We start from the raw sequence: 14694 nt of genomic DNA, 5'->3' as shown, positions 1-14694 counted from the left end.
CCCCACCCCACCCCACCCCCCCCCAGCGGCCCAGCCCGGCCGCGCCCGCCCCCCGCCCCCCGCGGCCCCGCCCCCTCCCGCGGCCCCGCCCCCTCGGGAGCGCGCGGCCGCTGCCGCCGTGCCCGAGCCACCATAGAGAGGGGCGAGGCGCGCGCCGGGCTAGAGCGTGTCCCGCGCGCGCGCGCGCGCCCCCTGGCGGAGCTGAGGCCGCCGGAGGCCCGGCCGGCCGAGATGGGACCAGAGCCCTGCGGGGCGGCGACCCAGCCGTCGGTTGCCCTGTGTCAGGGCGTCCTCTCCTCCTCCTTGCCTTGGTCACCGGACTCTGCGCGAGAAGCTGGAGTCCAGGTCCGGGGCTCAGCCAGGTGGAGGTCCAGCTTGGTGACCTTGGGCCAGTCCCTTAACATCCCTGAACTCGTCTCGTCGCAAGAGTTTGCGAGTTGCCTCACTCCTATCTCCCGGTTCTGACAATGCGGTAAGCAGGTGATGGTTGCCCAGACCACGATGGAGGAGACCCAGGCCCACCAGGGTTCACTAGCTTATTCGAGGTCTCGTAGCTGGAAGGTATTAGAAGCCAGGTGTGTAAGACTTCAAAACCCATGCCTGTCCCACTCACTTGCTGGCACCGCCCTCGTCTAGCATTTCCAGGTCTGAACCCCCAGGGCTAGCTACGTTTACCTTAGGAGAGTGAGGAAACTGCTCAAAGGAAGGCCTTGGTAGGAGAATGTGCTCAGGAGCCCACCCCGGGCAGTCATCAGCTGCGTACCTTTCAGCAGGTACTTAACGCCTCTGAACTCCAGCTTCCTCATCCCTGAAACAATTGGTATGGTTGTTAGGAGGCGGGTGCTGTGAGGATGATATAAGCTAATGCACATAGAAGTGCTTAGTAACCTGTAAAGCACCAGGGTTGCATGGGGATCGTTAGCCAGCGTGGACAAAGAAAATACCTAGTTATGAAAATAATATACATCTTAATAATTCTTTGGAGCATGTCTATTAACACTTAATTTTCTTCTGCTTTTAGGTTCCAATGAAACCTCCCACAGTTGTTCTTTGCAATTTGTATTTCAATATAAGGACTATCAGGCGGGGAAAAAAATGACATAAAAATACTACCATTTAGGGGCGCCTGAGTGGCTCTGACAGTTAAGCATCTGCCTTTGGCTCAGGTCATTATCTCAGGATCCTGGAATAGAGAGCCCTGCTTTGGGCTCCCTGCTCAGCAGAGTCTGCTTCTCCCTCTCCCTGTGCTCGTTCTCTCTCTTAAAAAGATACTATCATTTATATACCTGGACTGTCCCTCCACATTTTTTTTATGATAGACACAGTCGGAGAGAGAGAGGCAGAGACACAGGAAGAGGGAGAAGCAGGCTCCATGCCCGGAGCCCGACATGGGACTTGATTCCAGGTCTCCAGGGTTGACCTGGGCCAAAGGCAGGCGCCAAACTGCTCAGCCATCCAGGGATCCCCTCCACAAGTATTTCTAATCTTCACAACCCAGCAAACTGAGTACTATCATTCCCATGTTTTTTGTTTGTTTGTTTGTTTGTTTTTAATTTTCTTATTTATTTATGATAGTCACAGAGAGAGAGAAAGAGAGAGAGATAGGCAGAGGGAGAAGCAGGCTCCATGCACCGGGAGCCTGACGCGGGACTCGATCCCGGGTCTCCAGGATCACGCCCTGGACCAAAGGCAGGTGCCAAACCACTGCGCCACCCAGGGATCCCTCATTCCCATGTTATTAATGAAGATCTGAAGGTTAAGTAATTTACCCAAAGCCACACAGTTTGAAAAAGGCCAAGCTGAAATTTGACACCAGGTCTTTCCACCCCCAGTAACTCATGGAAAGACAGGCAGCCTAGAGGACTCCCGACCCTCATGTTTTTTCCTACCTGGCTATTTCGTAACTTTCCTTGATGGAATTTTGTCTTCTCTGCTTCTCTCCGAGGCTTTATTCCCCCCATGGAGGGAGGCATTGTCTTCTATTTTCCCCTCTGATTCCTTTCCTCTTGAGATGTCAGGACATTGTTCATCCTCTCATTTTTGAAATGGATTTGTGACCTGTGATTAAGGCACAGCGTTCTCCACCTGATCTCTCCTCCTTTCAGCGTTAATTATAGTCATAGAAAGTTAATAGGCCCAGAACAAGGATGGGGTGAGACCAGAGATGTTCTTGTAAGCTCAGTTTACAAGCTGAGTGCTCAGTCCCAAACAGAAGAACACTCAATCCACTAGCTGGACCCAATGACTAGAGTCTAGATTCATGACATCCTCTGGAGGTCATTTTTTCCCCCTGGGCCCTCTGTCCACATTACAGCTAAATCATGAGAATGCTGTTAAATAATGTGCCTATCACTGAAGCAAGAAGGTCTCAGAGCTGCATTTGCCCACATTTCTCCTTTCTCCACCTTTAACATTATCACCATCACTATTTTTCATCTTTAGCATGTCCTTCTGCAGAGGCACTCAATAATGTGCCCATTGTGCAAGTAATCTAAAATCCTTTTCGGCAAGCAATGGTATTTAGTAGTTATAAAACACTAATTTGTCTACCAAGTGACATATTTATAGGAGCTGTTTACTTTGACATATTTTTATTATTTCTACTCATTTACTAAGTACTTTCCAATACATATTTATGAAGCACATGCCTTTCCCCAAACAGTAGTGAAAAAATAAATCATATTATTTCTATTATTGGCAGCAGCATACCAAGTCCTAGGGCCCTGATTTTTGTTACTTCTGGCAAGGGCTGAAAGAATTAATGGTGCTTGAGCACCTACTATGTGCCAGACTCTCTGTGAAAGGTACTGTACACAAATTACCTGTTAAATTCCCCTGAGACATATAATTTTACCAAGAAGGAAAATATAATTCCCCTGCAACACAGATTCTACCAATGAGACAGAGACATTACCTTGTCCAAGTATAATGGACACGTAAGGCATTTTGAGCCTAAATCTTTTCCTTACCCAAAACTCCAAATCATCATTCCATTTCACCAGTCCCCTCTTAACTCCTCTGGACCTAATAAGTTATGTAAAATATAAAGTATTCCTTTCTGAAAGAGGCTGTGTAGATTACCCCAGAATGGAACAGAGATAAGCAGACATAAGATGCTAATTCCAATTTTTCTTTTTTTTTTTTTTTTTTTATTTATTTATGATAGTCACAGAGAGAGAGAGAGAGAGAGAGGCAGAGACACAGACAGAGGGAGAAGCAGGCTCCATGCACTGGGAGCCTGATGTGGGATTTGATCCCGGGTCTCCAGGATCGCGCCCTGGGCCAAAGGCAGGCGCCAAACCGCTGCGCCACCCAGGGATCCCAATTCCAATTTTTCTACAGGAGGTAACTCTCTAAGGGAGTTATTCCCTAAGAAATCAGGGGTAGGGTATTTTTCAAAGATAAGAACCAGTACAAGAGTTCTGCTCCTTCCTAGAGATAGGACTGGCTACACAGTTTGCAGGGCCTGGTACAAAATATGGGACCCTTGTTCAAAAAGTATTAAGAATTTCAGGATGAGGGCCCCTGGGTGGCTGGGTTGGTTAAGCATCTACCTTTGGCTCGGGTAATGATCTCAGGGTCCTGAGATGGAGCGCATGTCCACATGTCCGCTTTGGGCTCAGCAGGGAGTCTGCTTCTCCCTTGGCCTCTGCTGGCCACTCCCCTTGCTAGTGCTCCCTGTCAAATAAATAAAATCTTAAAAAAAAAAAAAAAGAATTTCAATATGGCAACAGTAAAATATTAAAGTCAGCACAGGGCTCTGTGCAATTGCACTGATCACACTACCATGAAGCTGGCCTTACCTGGACAGAAGGAAGCTGTTGCTATTACCTCCCAAGCATCAGAAGCCCCACAATAATATGAGATTAAAACCCATTATAGGCCTGGAAAAGTATTTGGTGCTTACATATGACTATCCATCAGGCATTAGTTTATTTTTAAAGATTTATCTATTTGAAAGAGAGAGAAATCTCTCTAAAGGGAAAGGGGAAGGGCAGGGGGAGAGGGAGAATCCTCAAGCCTTCTCCTAGATTAGTTAGTATAGAACCTGAGGAGGGTTTGATCCCACAATCATGACTGAGATGAAATCAAGTCAGCCACTCCAGAGCACCTGGGTGGCTCAGTCAGTTAAGTGTCTGCCTTCAGCTCAGGTCAGGATCCCAGGGTCCTCCCTTTCTCTCTGCCCCTTCCCTCCCCACACTTGAGGCTCTCTCTTGCTCACTCGCTCTCACTTGAAAATAAGTAAATAATTTTTTTTTAATAAAAGGCACTTGAGGTACCTGTGTGGCTCAGTGGTTGGGCATCTGCCTTGGCTTGGGTCATGATCCCAGTGGGATCGAGTCCCACATCAAGGTCCCCATGGGGAGCCTGCTCCTCCCTCTGCCTATGTCTCTGCCTCTCTCTGTATCTCCCATGAATAAATAAAATCTTAAAAATTAAAATAAAAGGCATGGGATCCCTGGGTGGCGCAGCGGTTTGGCTGGCACGATCCTGGAGACCTGGGATCGAATCCCATGTCGGGCTCCCGGTGCATGGAGCCTGCTTCTCCCTCTGCCTGTGTCTCTGCCTCTGTGTGTGTGTGTGTGTGTGTGTGACTATCATAAATAAATAAAAATTTATTTAAAAAAATAAAATAGGGATCCCTGGGTGGCGTAGCGGTTTGGCGCCTGCTTTTGGCTCGGGGCGCGATCCTGGAGACCCGGGATCGAATCCCACGTCGGGCTCCCGGTGCATGGGGCCTGCTTCTCCCTCTGCCTGTGTCTCTGCCTCTCTCTCTCTCTCTCTGTGTGTGACTATCATAAATAAATTTAAAAATAAATAAATAAATAAATAATAAATAAATAAATAATAAATAAATAAATAAATAAATAAATAAATAAATAAATAAATAAATAAAATAAAATAAAAAAATAAAATAAGGGATCCCTGGGTGGTGCAGCGGTTTGGCGCCTGCCTTTGGCCCAGGGCATGATCCTGGAGACCCGGGATCGAATCCCACGTCGGGCTCCCGGTGCATGGAGCCTGCTTCTCCCTCTGCCTGTGTCTCTGCCTCTCTCTCTCTCTGTGTGACTATCATGAATAAATAAATAAAATCTTTAAAATAAAAAAAATAAAATAAAAATAAAATAAAATAAAGTAAAATAAAATAAAAGGCACTTAACCAACTGAACCACCCAGGCACCCCATACAGCAGGCATTATTTTCCCCATTTCACAGTAGATGAAACTAAGACTTAAAGAGTCTAAGTGATTCATCCAGTGACACTCAGCAAGTAAGTGTCAGAGATAAGACTGAATTAGTTGAGATATAAAAAAATCTTGTTCCTTGACTTTGTATCCTTTTCCCCATAGGCCCATTGTCTTCTGGCAAAACCTAGGTTTCAATTAAGGCTGTTATACCCAGAAACTACAGGGGGCTGAGAAAAGCTAGGGTTCAAAGGCTATTCAAACTAGTGCAGCACATAAAGTACAGCTGTATAGCCCCAGAACACACATACCTTCCATCAACTGGGAGAGAGAGAATTGTGTGTATGGCCAGTGTAACAGCCAGTACCTGGCCTCCCTCTCCACGATAAACAGGAGACACAATGAGGTCTCCACCTTGATAAAAGATAACGATAGGGAACCTACAGCATCTTAATGATAAAATACTAGAAACAGCACACTAAAGTCAGGAGCAAGACCAGGTGATGGCTATGGGTGCTTCTATTTGACTTAATATCTGAAGTTAGGGCAGCCTAGGTGGCTCAGCGGTTTAGCTGAAGCCCAGGGCGTGATCTTGGAGACCCCAGATCGAGTCCCGCGTTGGGCTCCCGTGCATGGAGCCTGCTTATCCCTCTGCCTGTGTCTCTGCCTCTCTCTCTCTCTCTCTGTGTGTGTGTGTGTCTCTCATGAATAAATAAATAAAATCTTAAAAAAAAAATCTGATGTTAGTCTAGCCAGTGCAATAAGACAAGAAAAAAATGAGAAAAACACCTTTTTGAGGATAATCTTTGATGAATAATATAACCAGCTCTAATTTAAGCTCCATGCATCACAGAGCCTTCTCCAATGCCCTTCCCCAACACACCGCATTGGACAATATTAACTCTACCCAGTACAATTCCATGCCAGAACACAGCAAAAACCTAGCGGGATCTGCACATTTCTAAATCCCTTATTTCCTCCTGGTTCACATCTCTGGGACACACAGACTATTGTTTTGACCATTTTTTAAAAAATATTTTATTTATTTATTTGAGAGGTGGGGAGGAAGGGTGGGAGAGAGCACAAGCAGGGGAAGGGGCAGGGGCAGGGGCAGGGGCAGAGGGAGAGGAAAACTCTCTGCTGAGCAGGGTGCCTGATTCAGGGCTCGATCCCAGGACCCTGAGGATCATGACCTGAGCCAAAGGCAGACACTTAACCAACTGAGCCACCCAGGTGCCCCGACCATTGTTTTTTGTTTTTGTTTTTTTAAGATTTTATTTATTCATGAGACAGAGAGAAAAGGGCAGGGACACAGGCAGAGGGAGAAGCTGGCTCCATACAGGAAGCCTGACGTGGGACTCGATCCCGGGTCTCCAGGATCACACCCCAGGCTGCAGGCGGTGCTACACCGCTGCGCCACTGGGGCTGCCTGCGACCATTGTTTTTTTTGTGTTTTTTTTTTTTTAATTTTTATTTATTTATGATAGTCACAGAGAGAGAGAGAGAAAGGCAAAGACACAGGCAGAGGGAGAAGCAGGCTCCATGCACCGGGAGCCCGACGTGGGATTCGATCCCAGGTCTCCAGGATCGCGCCCTGGGCCAAAGGCAGGCGCCAAACCGCTGCGCCACCCAGGGATCCCGCAACCATTGTTTTTTATTCAGATTTTTTTTTTTAAGATTTTATTTATTTATTCATGGAGGCTCCATGCCGGGAGCCCAACATGGGACTCGATTCCGGATCTCCAGGATCACACCTTGGGCTGAAGGTGGCGCTAAACAGCTGGGCCAGCTGGGATGCCCTATTTATTTATTTATTTATTTAAGTGATCTCTGCACCCAGTGTGGGGCTCCAACCCACGACACCAAGATCAAGAGTCATTTGCCTTTCCAACTTAGCCAGCCATGTACCCCTCCAGTTCACTTTCATACCAATGAAATCTTTCTCCATGTGCATATCATTCTCTCATAAATTCCCTAGAGGAAATCAGAAAGAACTGATAAAGTAGATCTCTGATCCAGCTTTTTATGGTGAGCTAAGCTGTGAAAAGGTCAAGATATGTAGCCTTGGCTACTATCTGGGCAAAATATTTAAAAAAAAAAAAAAAGAATTTTAGGGCAGCCCGGGTGGCTCAGCAGTTTAGTGCGCCTTCAGCCCAGGGCCTGATCCTGGAGACCCAGGATCGAGTCCCACATCAGGCTCCCTGCATGGAGCCTGCTTCTCCCTCTACCTGTGTCTCTGCCTCTCTCTCTCTCTCTCTCATGAATAAATAAAAACTTAAAAAAAAAAAGAATTTTATCAAAACATTTACATATTCAGAGCTGAAGGCAGCATGAGGATGGAAAGAAGTAGGGTTTGGAATGAGACTTCGAGTTTGGATTCTGGTGCTGCCAATTAGCCTTATGTTCTCAGCCCTGCTGGGCTCCTATTGTCTGTAAAATGGAATGATTCCCCATGCCACAAGGCCATCCTAAGATCTAAATGAGATGTGTACAAAGGGCGGAAGCACAGGACAGCCTTAATAAACTTGCTTTCTGGACTATGTCACGCACTAGCAGTTGCCCTTGATGTCCAATTCCTCCACACAATCCCATCCTTTCTAGTAACACCCCCATCTCCTTCCAATGGCCATAGCACATGCTTAAGGAAAGCCTGTCCCCAGCCCCAGTTCCAGGGCTATTTTCTGGTTGATCTGAGCCAATCACAGACTAATTTCCCTTGCTGTGATTTAGATGTGGGTTCAGGAAGCAACACTTACCTCAGGAAGACATGAGGTAAGTCTGCTGTGGTTGGAAGTTGAGTTTTTAACTAAAAGGATGCAAAGATTACGTTCCTGCCAGTAGATATTGTCATGTCGGATTCATGCTCAGAATGGCGACACCCAGGCTTTAATGAGGAGAATGAGCTTGAAGACAAAATCAGTACAAAAGGAGAGCAGACTAGAAAGGTAAAAGGGGCCTTACATCCCTTCACACTGAGCCCTGAATGAGCCAACCTTGGACTTCATGTAACTAGAGATAATGTCCTTATTGTTGAAGCCTCTTTAAGCCAGGTGTCCACAGCCTGCAGTGGACAGCAGCCTCAATGATACGTGGACCTTTTGCCTGAGAGTCTTTGGGAGTTCAAGTGCCTCACTTAAAGTCATCAAGTGCTAGCCTGCAGTGGGGACTCAACATTAATTTTGTCTAATATCAATAATAATACAAGAGTCCTCTGTATAAAGGTACATAAGAAGATACTTTGGGGCAGCCCCGGTGGCGCAGCGGTGTAGCGCCGCCTGCAGCCTGGGGTGTGATCCTGGAGACCCAGGATCGAGTCCCACATCGGGCTTCCTGCGTGGAGCCTGCTTCTCCCTCTGCCTGTGTCTCTGCCTCTCTCTTTGCTCTCTATGAATGAATAAAAAAAAAGAAGATACTTTGGGGGTTCAATGACTATCTAGATGAAGAGAAAATCTTTCCTGCATTCCTCCTCTGCCATCTTTAAAATGCATGAAAGCCCATGAAGCCATTCATATAGCTAACCATTATTGAGTTCCCAGACTATAGAAAGAACAAAAGAAAAATTGACATGGGAGCTCTTAAAATAGATCTTGAGCTTGGAGTACCTGGGTTGCTCAGTTGGTTAAACATCTGCTTTTGGCTCAGGTCATGATCCTGAGTTCCTCTGACTAAGCCCTGCATCAGGCTCTCTGCTAGGTGGGGAGTCTGCTTCTCCCTTTGCCCTTCTCCTCCTTGTGCTCTCCCTCTCTCTCAAATAAATAAACAAATAGACAAACAAGTAAATAAAATATTTAAGGAAATGGATCTTGAGCTCATGGGCATGGGCAGACAAGTGCACAAAGATGAGTGGTAGAGAAGGGTTAGTCTATATAGATCATACTTCATGCATTAAAAGGGAGGATGTAAAAAAAAGGGGGGGGGAGGATGTTAGGATGGATGTGCACTGGACATAGAAGCAGACACTAAAGCAAAGGAAGCAAGACACACCTGGACAGGAGAGTCAGCCTGGCCTGAGGCCTGTAAGGGGAACTGCTCAGTGCAGTGTGCCTGGAATGGTTTGCAGGGGCAGCAGGCAGCACGAGATAAAGCCCTGGTCTGACAGCAAAGTCCAGGGAGGGAGTAAGCTGTGAGGGACAAGGTCCTACAGGAATGTCACAGGTGGTCTGGAGCACAGTGAATGGGGCACCTTACCATGGCCAGCGAGGCCACCTAGGTGATGGCCATGGCATCCTGACTGGAGTCAGTGCCCAGTGGGAAGACAGCTGCACACATGGGAAACTACAGGCAACATGGAGACTCAGAGAGTCCTGGCTTAGGAATCAGGAGTCCTGGGACGCCTTGGTGGCTCAGAGATTGAGTGTCTGCCTTTGGCTCAGGGCAGGATCCTGGAGTCCCAGGATCAAGTACCGCATTAGGCTCCTTGCATGAAGGCTGCTTCTCCCCTCTGCCTATGTCTCTGCCTCTCTCTGTGTGTCTCTCATGAATAAATAAAATCTTAAAAAAAAAAAAAAAAGGAATCAGGAGTCCTGAGTGCCACGGGACTGTCACTGCCCCTCTTTGGTCCTCAGTATCCCTCTCTGTTAAATGACAGGATAGGGTACACGACCTTTACAGGCCTCTCATATTCCAGGGTCCCAACTCACCACATACAGGAAACATGGTAGATCAGCCTGTGGAAGAGACGGCAGCCAGGCTCCACCTCACATGCCAACTCCCAACTAGCAGATCATGACTACCTGGAGTGCCATGCAGAGAAAAACTGCAAAACACTCCGAGTTCCACGAAGAATGAATGCTTGGATGATTGGTGAGGCCTCCATGGGCTCAAAATACCCAAATGGTAGGAGTGGCAGGGATTTGTCATGCCTAGCTTAATGTACTGCTTCCTACTATGGTTGCGGAAATACACCAACTATTCATGGTATGAGGTTACAGAAGATTAATTTCTCCTGGGATCCCCTCTGCAGGCAGCAGTGCCAAGGTTTCCCCAGTCTCAGGCTCCCCAACACAGGTAGTTACCCTGGAGCCGGTTTGCCACTCGTTCCCAACCCTCAATGCTTCCTGCTTCTCTCTCTGCTATGCTCATCATCTTAATGTTCTATCTTCCCCCTGTAACTCTGACCCCCCCTCTTCCTGCAGCCAAGACACAACTAATTAATCACGACAGGCTCTCTAACCAAAAAAGGCGACCTTCCTTAAAAAAAAATGTGGTCAGTGAACAATTCTGCTCATTTTTCTACTTTGCCTTTTATTATTCCTCCCCTGGTGTCCTCCTTTCCCCTACCCCAGCCAGGGCTACAGCTCTCAGATGGATGGCCACAGTGCCACTAACAGACAGGGGGGTTATTTCATACACTAGGGCACCAGGCTGTGGTACAGCTGGCAGGAAGAGAAGGGTAATTATATTGCATCTCGGAGCCACTAGCAATGAATTTCTGCATAAAGGACTAGATTTGCCATGTATTATTTACGCCAGCATCAATTTTCCCAGCTGGCTCTATTTACTGTGCAAATTCTCCTCTGTCTGTTTATGGGCAAGGCCATGGTTCAGCACCTCTGGCTACTCTCTACTGTGGAGGGGCCCTACAGGGCATGTGCATAATAAACAAGTAGCTGGATTCACTGTGGCCACATTCTCCCTTCCTGTTAAATTATATCCCTGGGACTACAGCGAGTTCATGGTCTCACCTAGTCACAGTGATGCATGCAGGTGTGTGAAACCATATCAACAAGAGGAAAAAAAGGAATAACCATTCTTTGGAACCTCACTGAGGGAAACTGAAAAACACCCTTCTGGGGGGGAAATTAGGTGGCTCTGGGGCTCCAGGAATTTCCTGTTCATATTTTTAAGAGCATAACATAGATAAAGAAGGGCTTTGAATTTATTTCCACCCAGTAACTCAAAGACAAAGCTGGGGAAAAGGGCGCCCCATCTTACAGGTGGAAAAAGGCAAAATAAAAAAGAGAAGGAAAAGCAGAAGCAAGCTGGAGGCCTCCCAGCTCAGTCACTGAAGATGGAGCATGGCGATGATGGTGATACACCGGGTTCTGTCCGGTCACTAGCAGACCTCTTCAGAGTGAACTTGGGTCCCCACTGGAAACAGACAGGATAGAAACAAGGAAGAAAACTTGGCACCAGCATGAGTTTCTGTGTCCTTCCACCATAGCATCTTCTCTCACCGGTAGCTCTGTTTCCACAGAAAGAGCAGCTGAGGAAACAGAGCCGTCTCTGCCCAGCCCAGGAGCTTCAACCCTAGTCCCCAGTGCTGGGTGGCAGTGAACAGCAGCTGTCACTGTGTGCAGAGGTGGGGCGCTCGATGCCCTTCCCTTTCCCAATCAATAGCACAGTCATATCTGATCTCCCTGTGACGCTGGGCTCTGCTCTGGAGGCCCCCAGGTCCCAATGTCAACCATCTCCTGGAAACCTGTTGGCTGGAAGGAGACAGGAGGGAAGGGTTAAGTTTTTGAGTTAAGCTATCCAAGCAGAAAGCCTCTTTGGTTGCCAACTCTCAGCATCCAAGAATTCTGGGCATGCAGACACCCTCAAAGGCCCAGATTCCCAGCTTTCCCCTGTGGCAGGCTCACCAGACGGGGAGATTTGGTCAGACACGCCCTGCGCCAACTGCCTGATGCTCTTGCTCCTTCATCAATGTCCAGGAGAATCCGGGTGCTGGGTACAAAGCTCCAGGAGCGTCCAAGGGCAGGTTTGAGCTCCCCGCTGTCCCTGTCTCGGGTCATGTGGTTGGTCACCTGAAGCAGAATCAAAGATTTCCAGATTGATAATGCTAGTGTGAGGACATCTGTTCCTACTGCTTTTTCATTCTTTAAGTGGCAAGACTGAGGCCCAGCACAGAGAAATGACTTCTCCAAGGCTCTCAAAGTTATTGACAGCAGCTCTGGAACTAGCCCCCTGGGTCCTCACTTGTGTTTAACTTTTTCCACTAAATCACAATGTCTGGGATGCCTGGGTGGCTCAGTGGTTGAGCATCTGTCTGCCTTTGGCTCAGAGCATGATCCTGGGTCCTGGGATTGAGTCCCACATCGGGCTCCCTGCATGGAGCCTACTTCTCCTTCTGCCTGTGTCTCTGCCTCTCTCTCTGTGTCTCTCATGAGTAAATAAATAAAATCTTAAAAAAAAAAAATCACAATGTCTCAGGCTTGATTACAGCAGAAGGTAACAGGCATGTGTCTGGGAATAAGCAGGGCTGTATGCACTCTGCTGATGGGAAGCCAGTGGTGGGCCTGCGCCTCCTATCCCCAACCCAGCAGACAGGCCTTCTTTTTTTAAAATATTTTATTTATTTATTCATGAAAGATACACAGAGAGAGGCAGAGACACAGGCAGAGGGAGAAGCAGGTTCCTCTCAAGGAGTCCGGATGTGGGACTCGATCCTGGGACCAGGATCATGCCCTGAGCCCAAGGCAGACACTCAACCACTGAGCCACCCAGGCATCCCCAGACAGGCATTCTGAAGCCACATGCACCCCGTGCTTTGTGTCACGGAGCACATCTGTGTGTAGGGGAGTCGTGCGAGCTTTGAAAGGGAGGTCATAGTCTGGTCAGTCAGTTCTACTATGCCCAGGATAGTCATGGGCAGGCAACCTGAGCTTTACGGCACCCTTTTAATGAGATTCTCCCCACCAGCCCTCCAACCAGGGGCAGGGGCACAAGCAGATCACGTACATCCTAAAGTCAGGAGAGAGAAGCCCTAGAACTCAACTTAAGTACAAAAGAACACTGCTGGTGGGTGTAGAAATTAGTATGACCTTCCTGGAAATTCAGCGATATCATACCTACATATTTAAAAATGTGTGTATCCCCGGGATGCCTGGGATTGAGCCCCGTGTTGGACTCCTGGCTCAGCAAGGAGTCTGATTCTCCCTCTCCCTCTGCCCAAAGCCCACCCTAGCTCGTGCTCCCTCTCTTTCTGCTACTCTTTCTCTCTCAAATAAATAAAACCTTTTTAAAAAATAAAATAAGAAATAAAAATGTGTGTATCCCTAACTCAGTTATTATACTTTTAGATTACTGAAATCTTGAGGGAATAATATAAAGGAATAATATGAAATGTGCAATGAAGTTAGGGTATAAAGGTGTTCATTAGAGTTTTCCTTAAAGATTTATTTATTAGAGAGAGAGAGAGAATGTGAGCATGTGAGCGGTGGGGAAGGACAGAGGGAGAGGAGAATCTCGACCAAACTCCCTGCTGAGCACAGAGCCCGACATGGGGCTCAATCTCAGGACTCCCAGATCATGACCTGAGATTGAGTCCAATGTATAAAACCCAGGCACCCCAGAGTTTTACTTAAAATAGAGGAAAACCAGTATGACCTACCAAGCACCAAATGAGGAAATAGATCATTATGGGATACCAGGGTATTAGCAAACTACTCCCCACAGGCCAAATATGGCCCCAAAATTGTTTCTGAAAATCAAGTTTGGCTGGAACATAGCCACGCCCTCTGTTCAGGACTGTCTGTGGTTGCTCTCACGCAATCCAGGTGGAGCTGAGGAGCTGTGACGTCAATGTTATCGCCATAGAGCCTCGACTATTTACTGTCTGGCCCTTTGCAGACAAGTTTGCTGACCCCCAGTAACACAGGTATTAAAGATTTTTTTTTTAATTTTTATTTATTTATGATAGCCACACAGAGAGAGAGAGAGAGGCAGAGACACAGGGAGAGGGAGAAGCAGGCTCCATGCACCGGGAGCCCGATGTGGGATTCGATCCCGGGTCTCCAGGATTGCGCCCTGGGCCAAAGAAAGGCAGGCGATAAACCGCTGCGCCACCCAGGGATCCCTAACACAGGTATTACATAAAATATGTAACTGCTAAAAATGGCATTCTTAAAGCATCTATTTAAAGACATGGGAAGTGGAATGAAATGAGTTATTTTTTTAAATAAGGTTACAGTTTAATTGGAAAGCTGGTTAAAAGTATATGTATATATATATGCAGAGAGTAAAGATCCTATGGAGAGGGCAGCCCAGGTGGCTCAGTGGTTTAGCGCCACCTTCTGCCAGAGGCGTGACCCTGGAGACCTGGGATCCAGTCCTGCATGGGGCTCCCTGCAGGGAGCCTGCTTCTCCCTCTGCCTGTGTCTCTGCCTCTCTCTCATGAATGGATAAATAAAATCTTAAAAAAAATAAAAATAAAAAGATGGGGATCCTTGGGTGGCTCAGCGGTTTAGCGTCTGCCTTTGGCCCAGGGCGGGATCCTGGAGTCCCGGGATCGAGTCCCATATCAGGCTCCCGGCATGGAGCCTGCTTCTGCCTCCTCCTGCGTCTCTGCCACTCTCTCTCTCTCTCTCTCTCTATGTCCATCATAAATAAATAAATATTAAAAAAATAAAAAAATTTTAAAAAGATCCTATGGAGATATATAAAAAATATTAATATGTTTTCTGTGGATGTGGAGATTTACTACACATTTGTCTCTTATATTTAACTATTTTTTACTCTATGAGAAACAGGCAGACTTTTAAAAAAGTACTCTGTAAGCAGAAAAAGT

General features: G+C 47.2%; 1 protein-coding gene and 2 long non-coding RNA genes across 6 annotated transcripts in view; 1 reads left to right on the top strand and 2 right to left on the bottom strand.

Moving 5' to 3' along the window:
* Positions 1–202: 202 nt before the first annotated feature.
* The window catches only part of LOC112654972 (uncharacterized), an 18089-nt gene continuing 3597 nt past the window's right edge, over positions 203–14694 (top strand). For both annotated transcript variants that reach the window (XR_007413029.1, XR_004818636.2), the window contains exon 1: positions 203–472. This is a non-coding gene — a long non-coding RNA (uncharacterized LOC112654972). The remainder of the gene's footprint in view (positions 473–14694) is intronic.
* On the bottom strand, positions 458–4535 carry LOC118355680 (uncharacterized). The gene is made up of 3 exons (XR_007413030.1): positions 3555–4535; positions 1890–2058; positions 458–808 (listed from the first exon to the last, which is right to left on the bottom strand). It is a non-coding gene; the product is annotated as an uncharacterized LOC118355680 (long non-coding RNA).
* Positions 11047–14694, bottom strand: part of RAD51D (RAD51 paralog D) — a 17556-nt gene continuing 13908 nt past the window's right edge. For all 3 annotated transcript variants that reach the window (XM_025439606.3, XM_025439605.3, XM_025439604.3), the window contains 2 exons: positions 11768–11932; positions 11047–11614 (listed from right to left, as the gene is read on the bottom strand). In XM_025439606.3, coding sequence (XP_025295391.1) covers positions 11531–11614; positions 11768–11932 — 249 coding nt within the window. In that variant the 3' untranslated portion in view covers positions 11047–11530. The remainder of the gene's footprint in view (positions 11615–11767; positions 11933–14694) is intronic.

Source organism: Canis lupus, chromosome 9 (genome assembly GCF_003254725.2).
Source record: "Canis lupus dingo isolate Sandy chromosome 9, ASM325472v2, whole genome shotgun sequence".
Classification (NCBI taxonomy): domain Eukaryota; kingdom Metazoa; phylum Chordata; class Mammalia; order Carnivora; family Canidae; genus Canis; species Canis lupus.
This window is presented reverse-complemented; position numbering and strand designations above follow the sequence as displayed.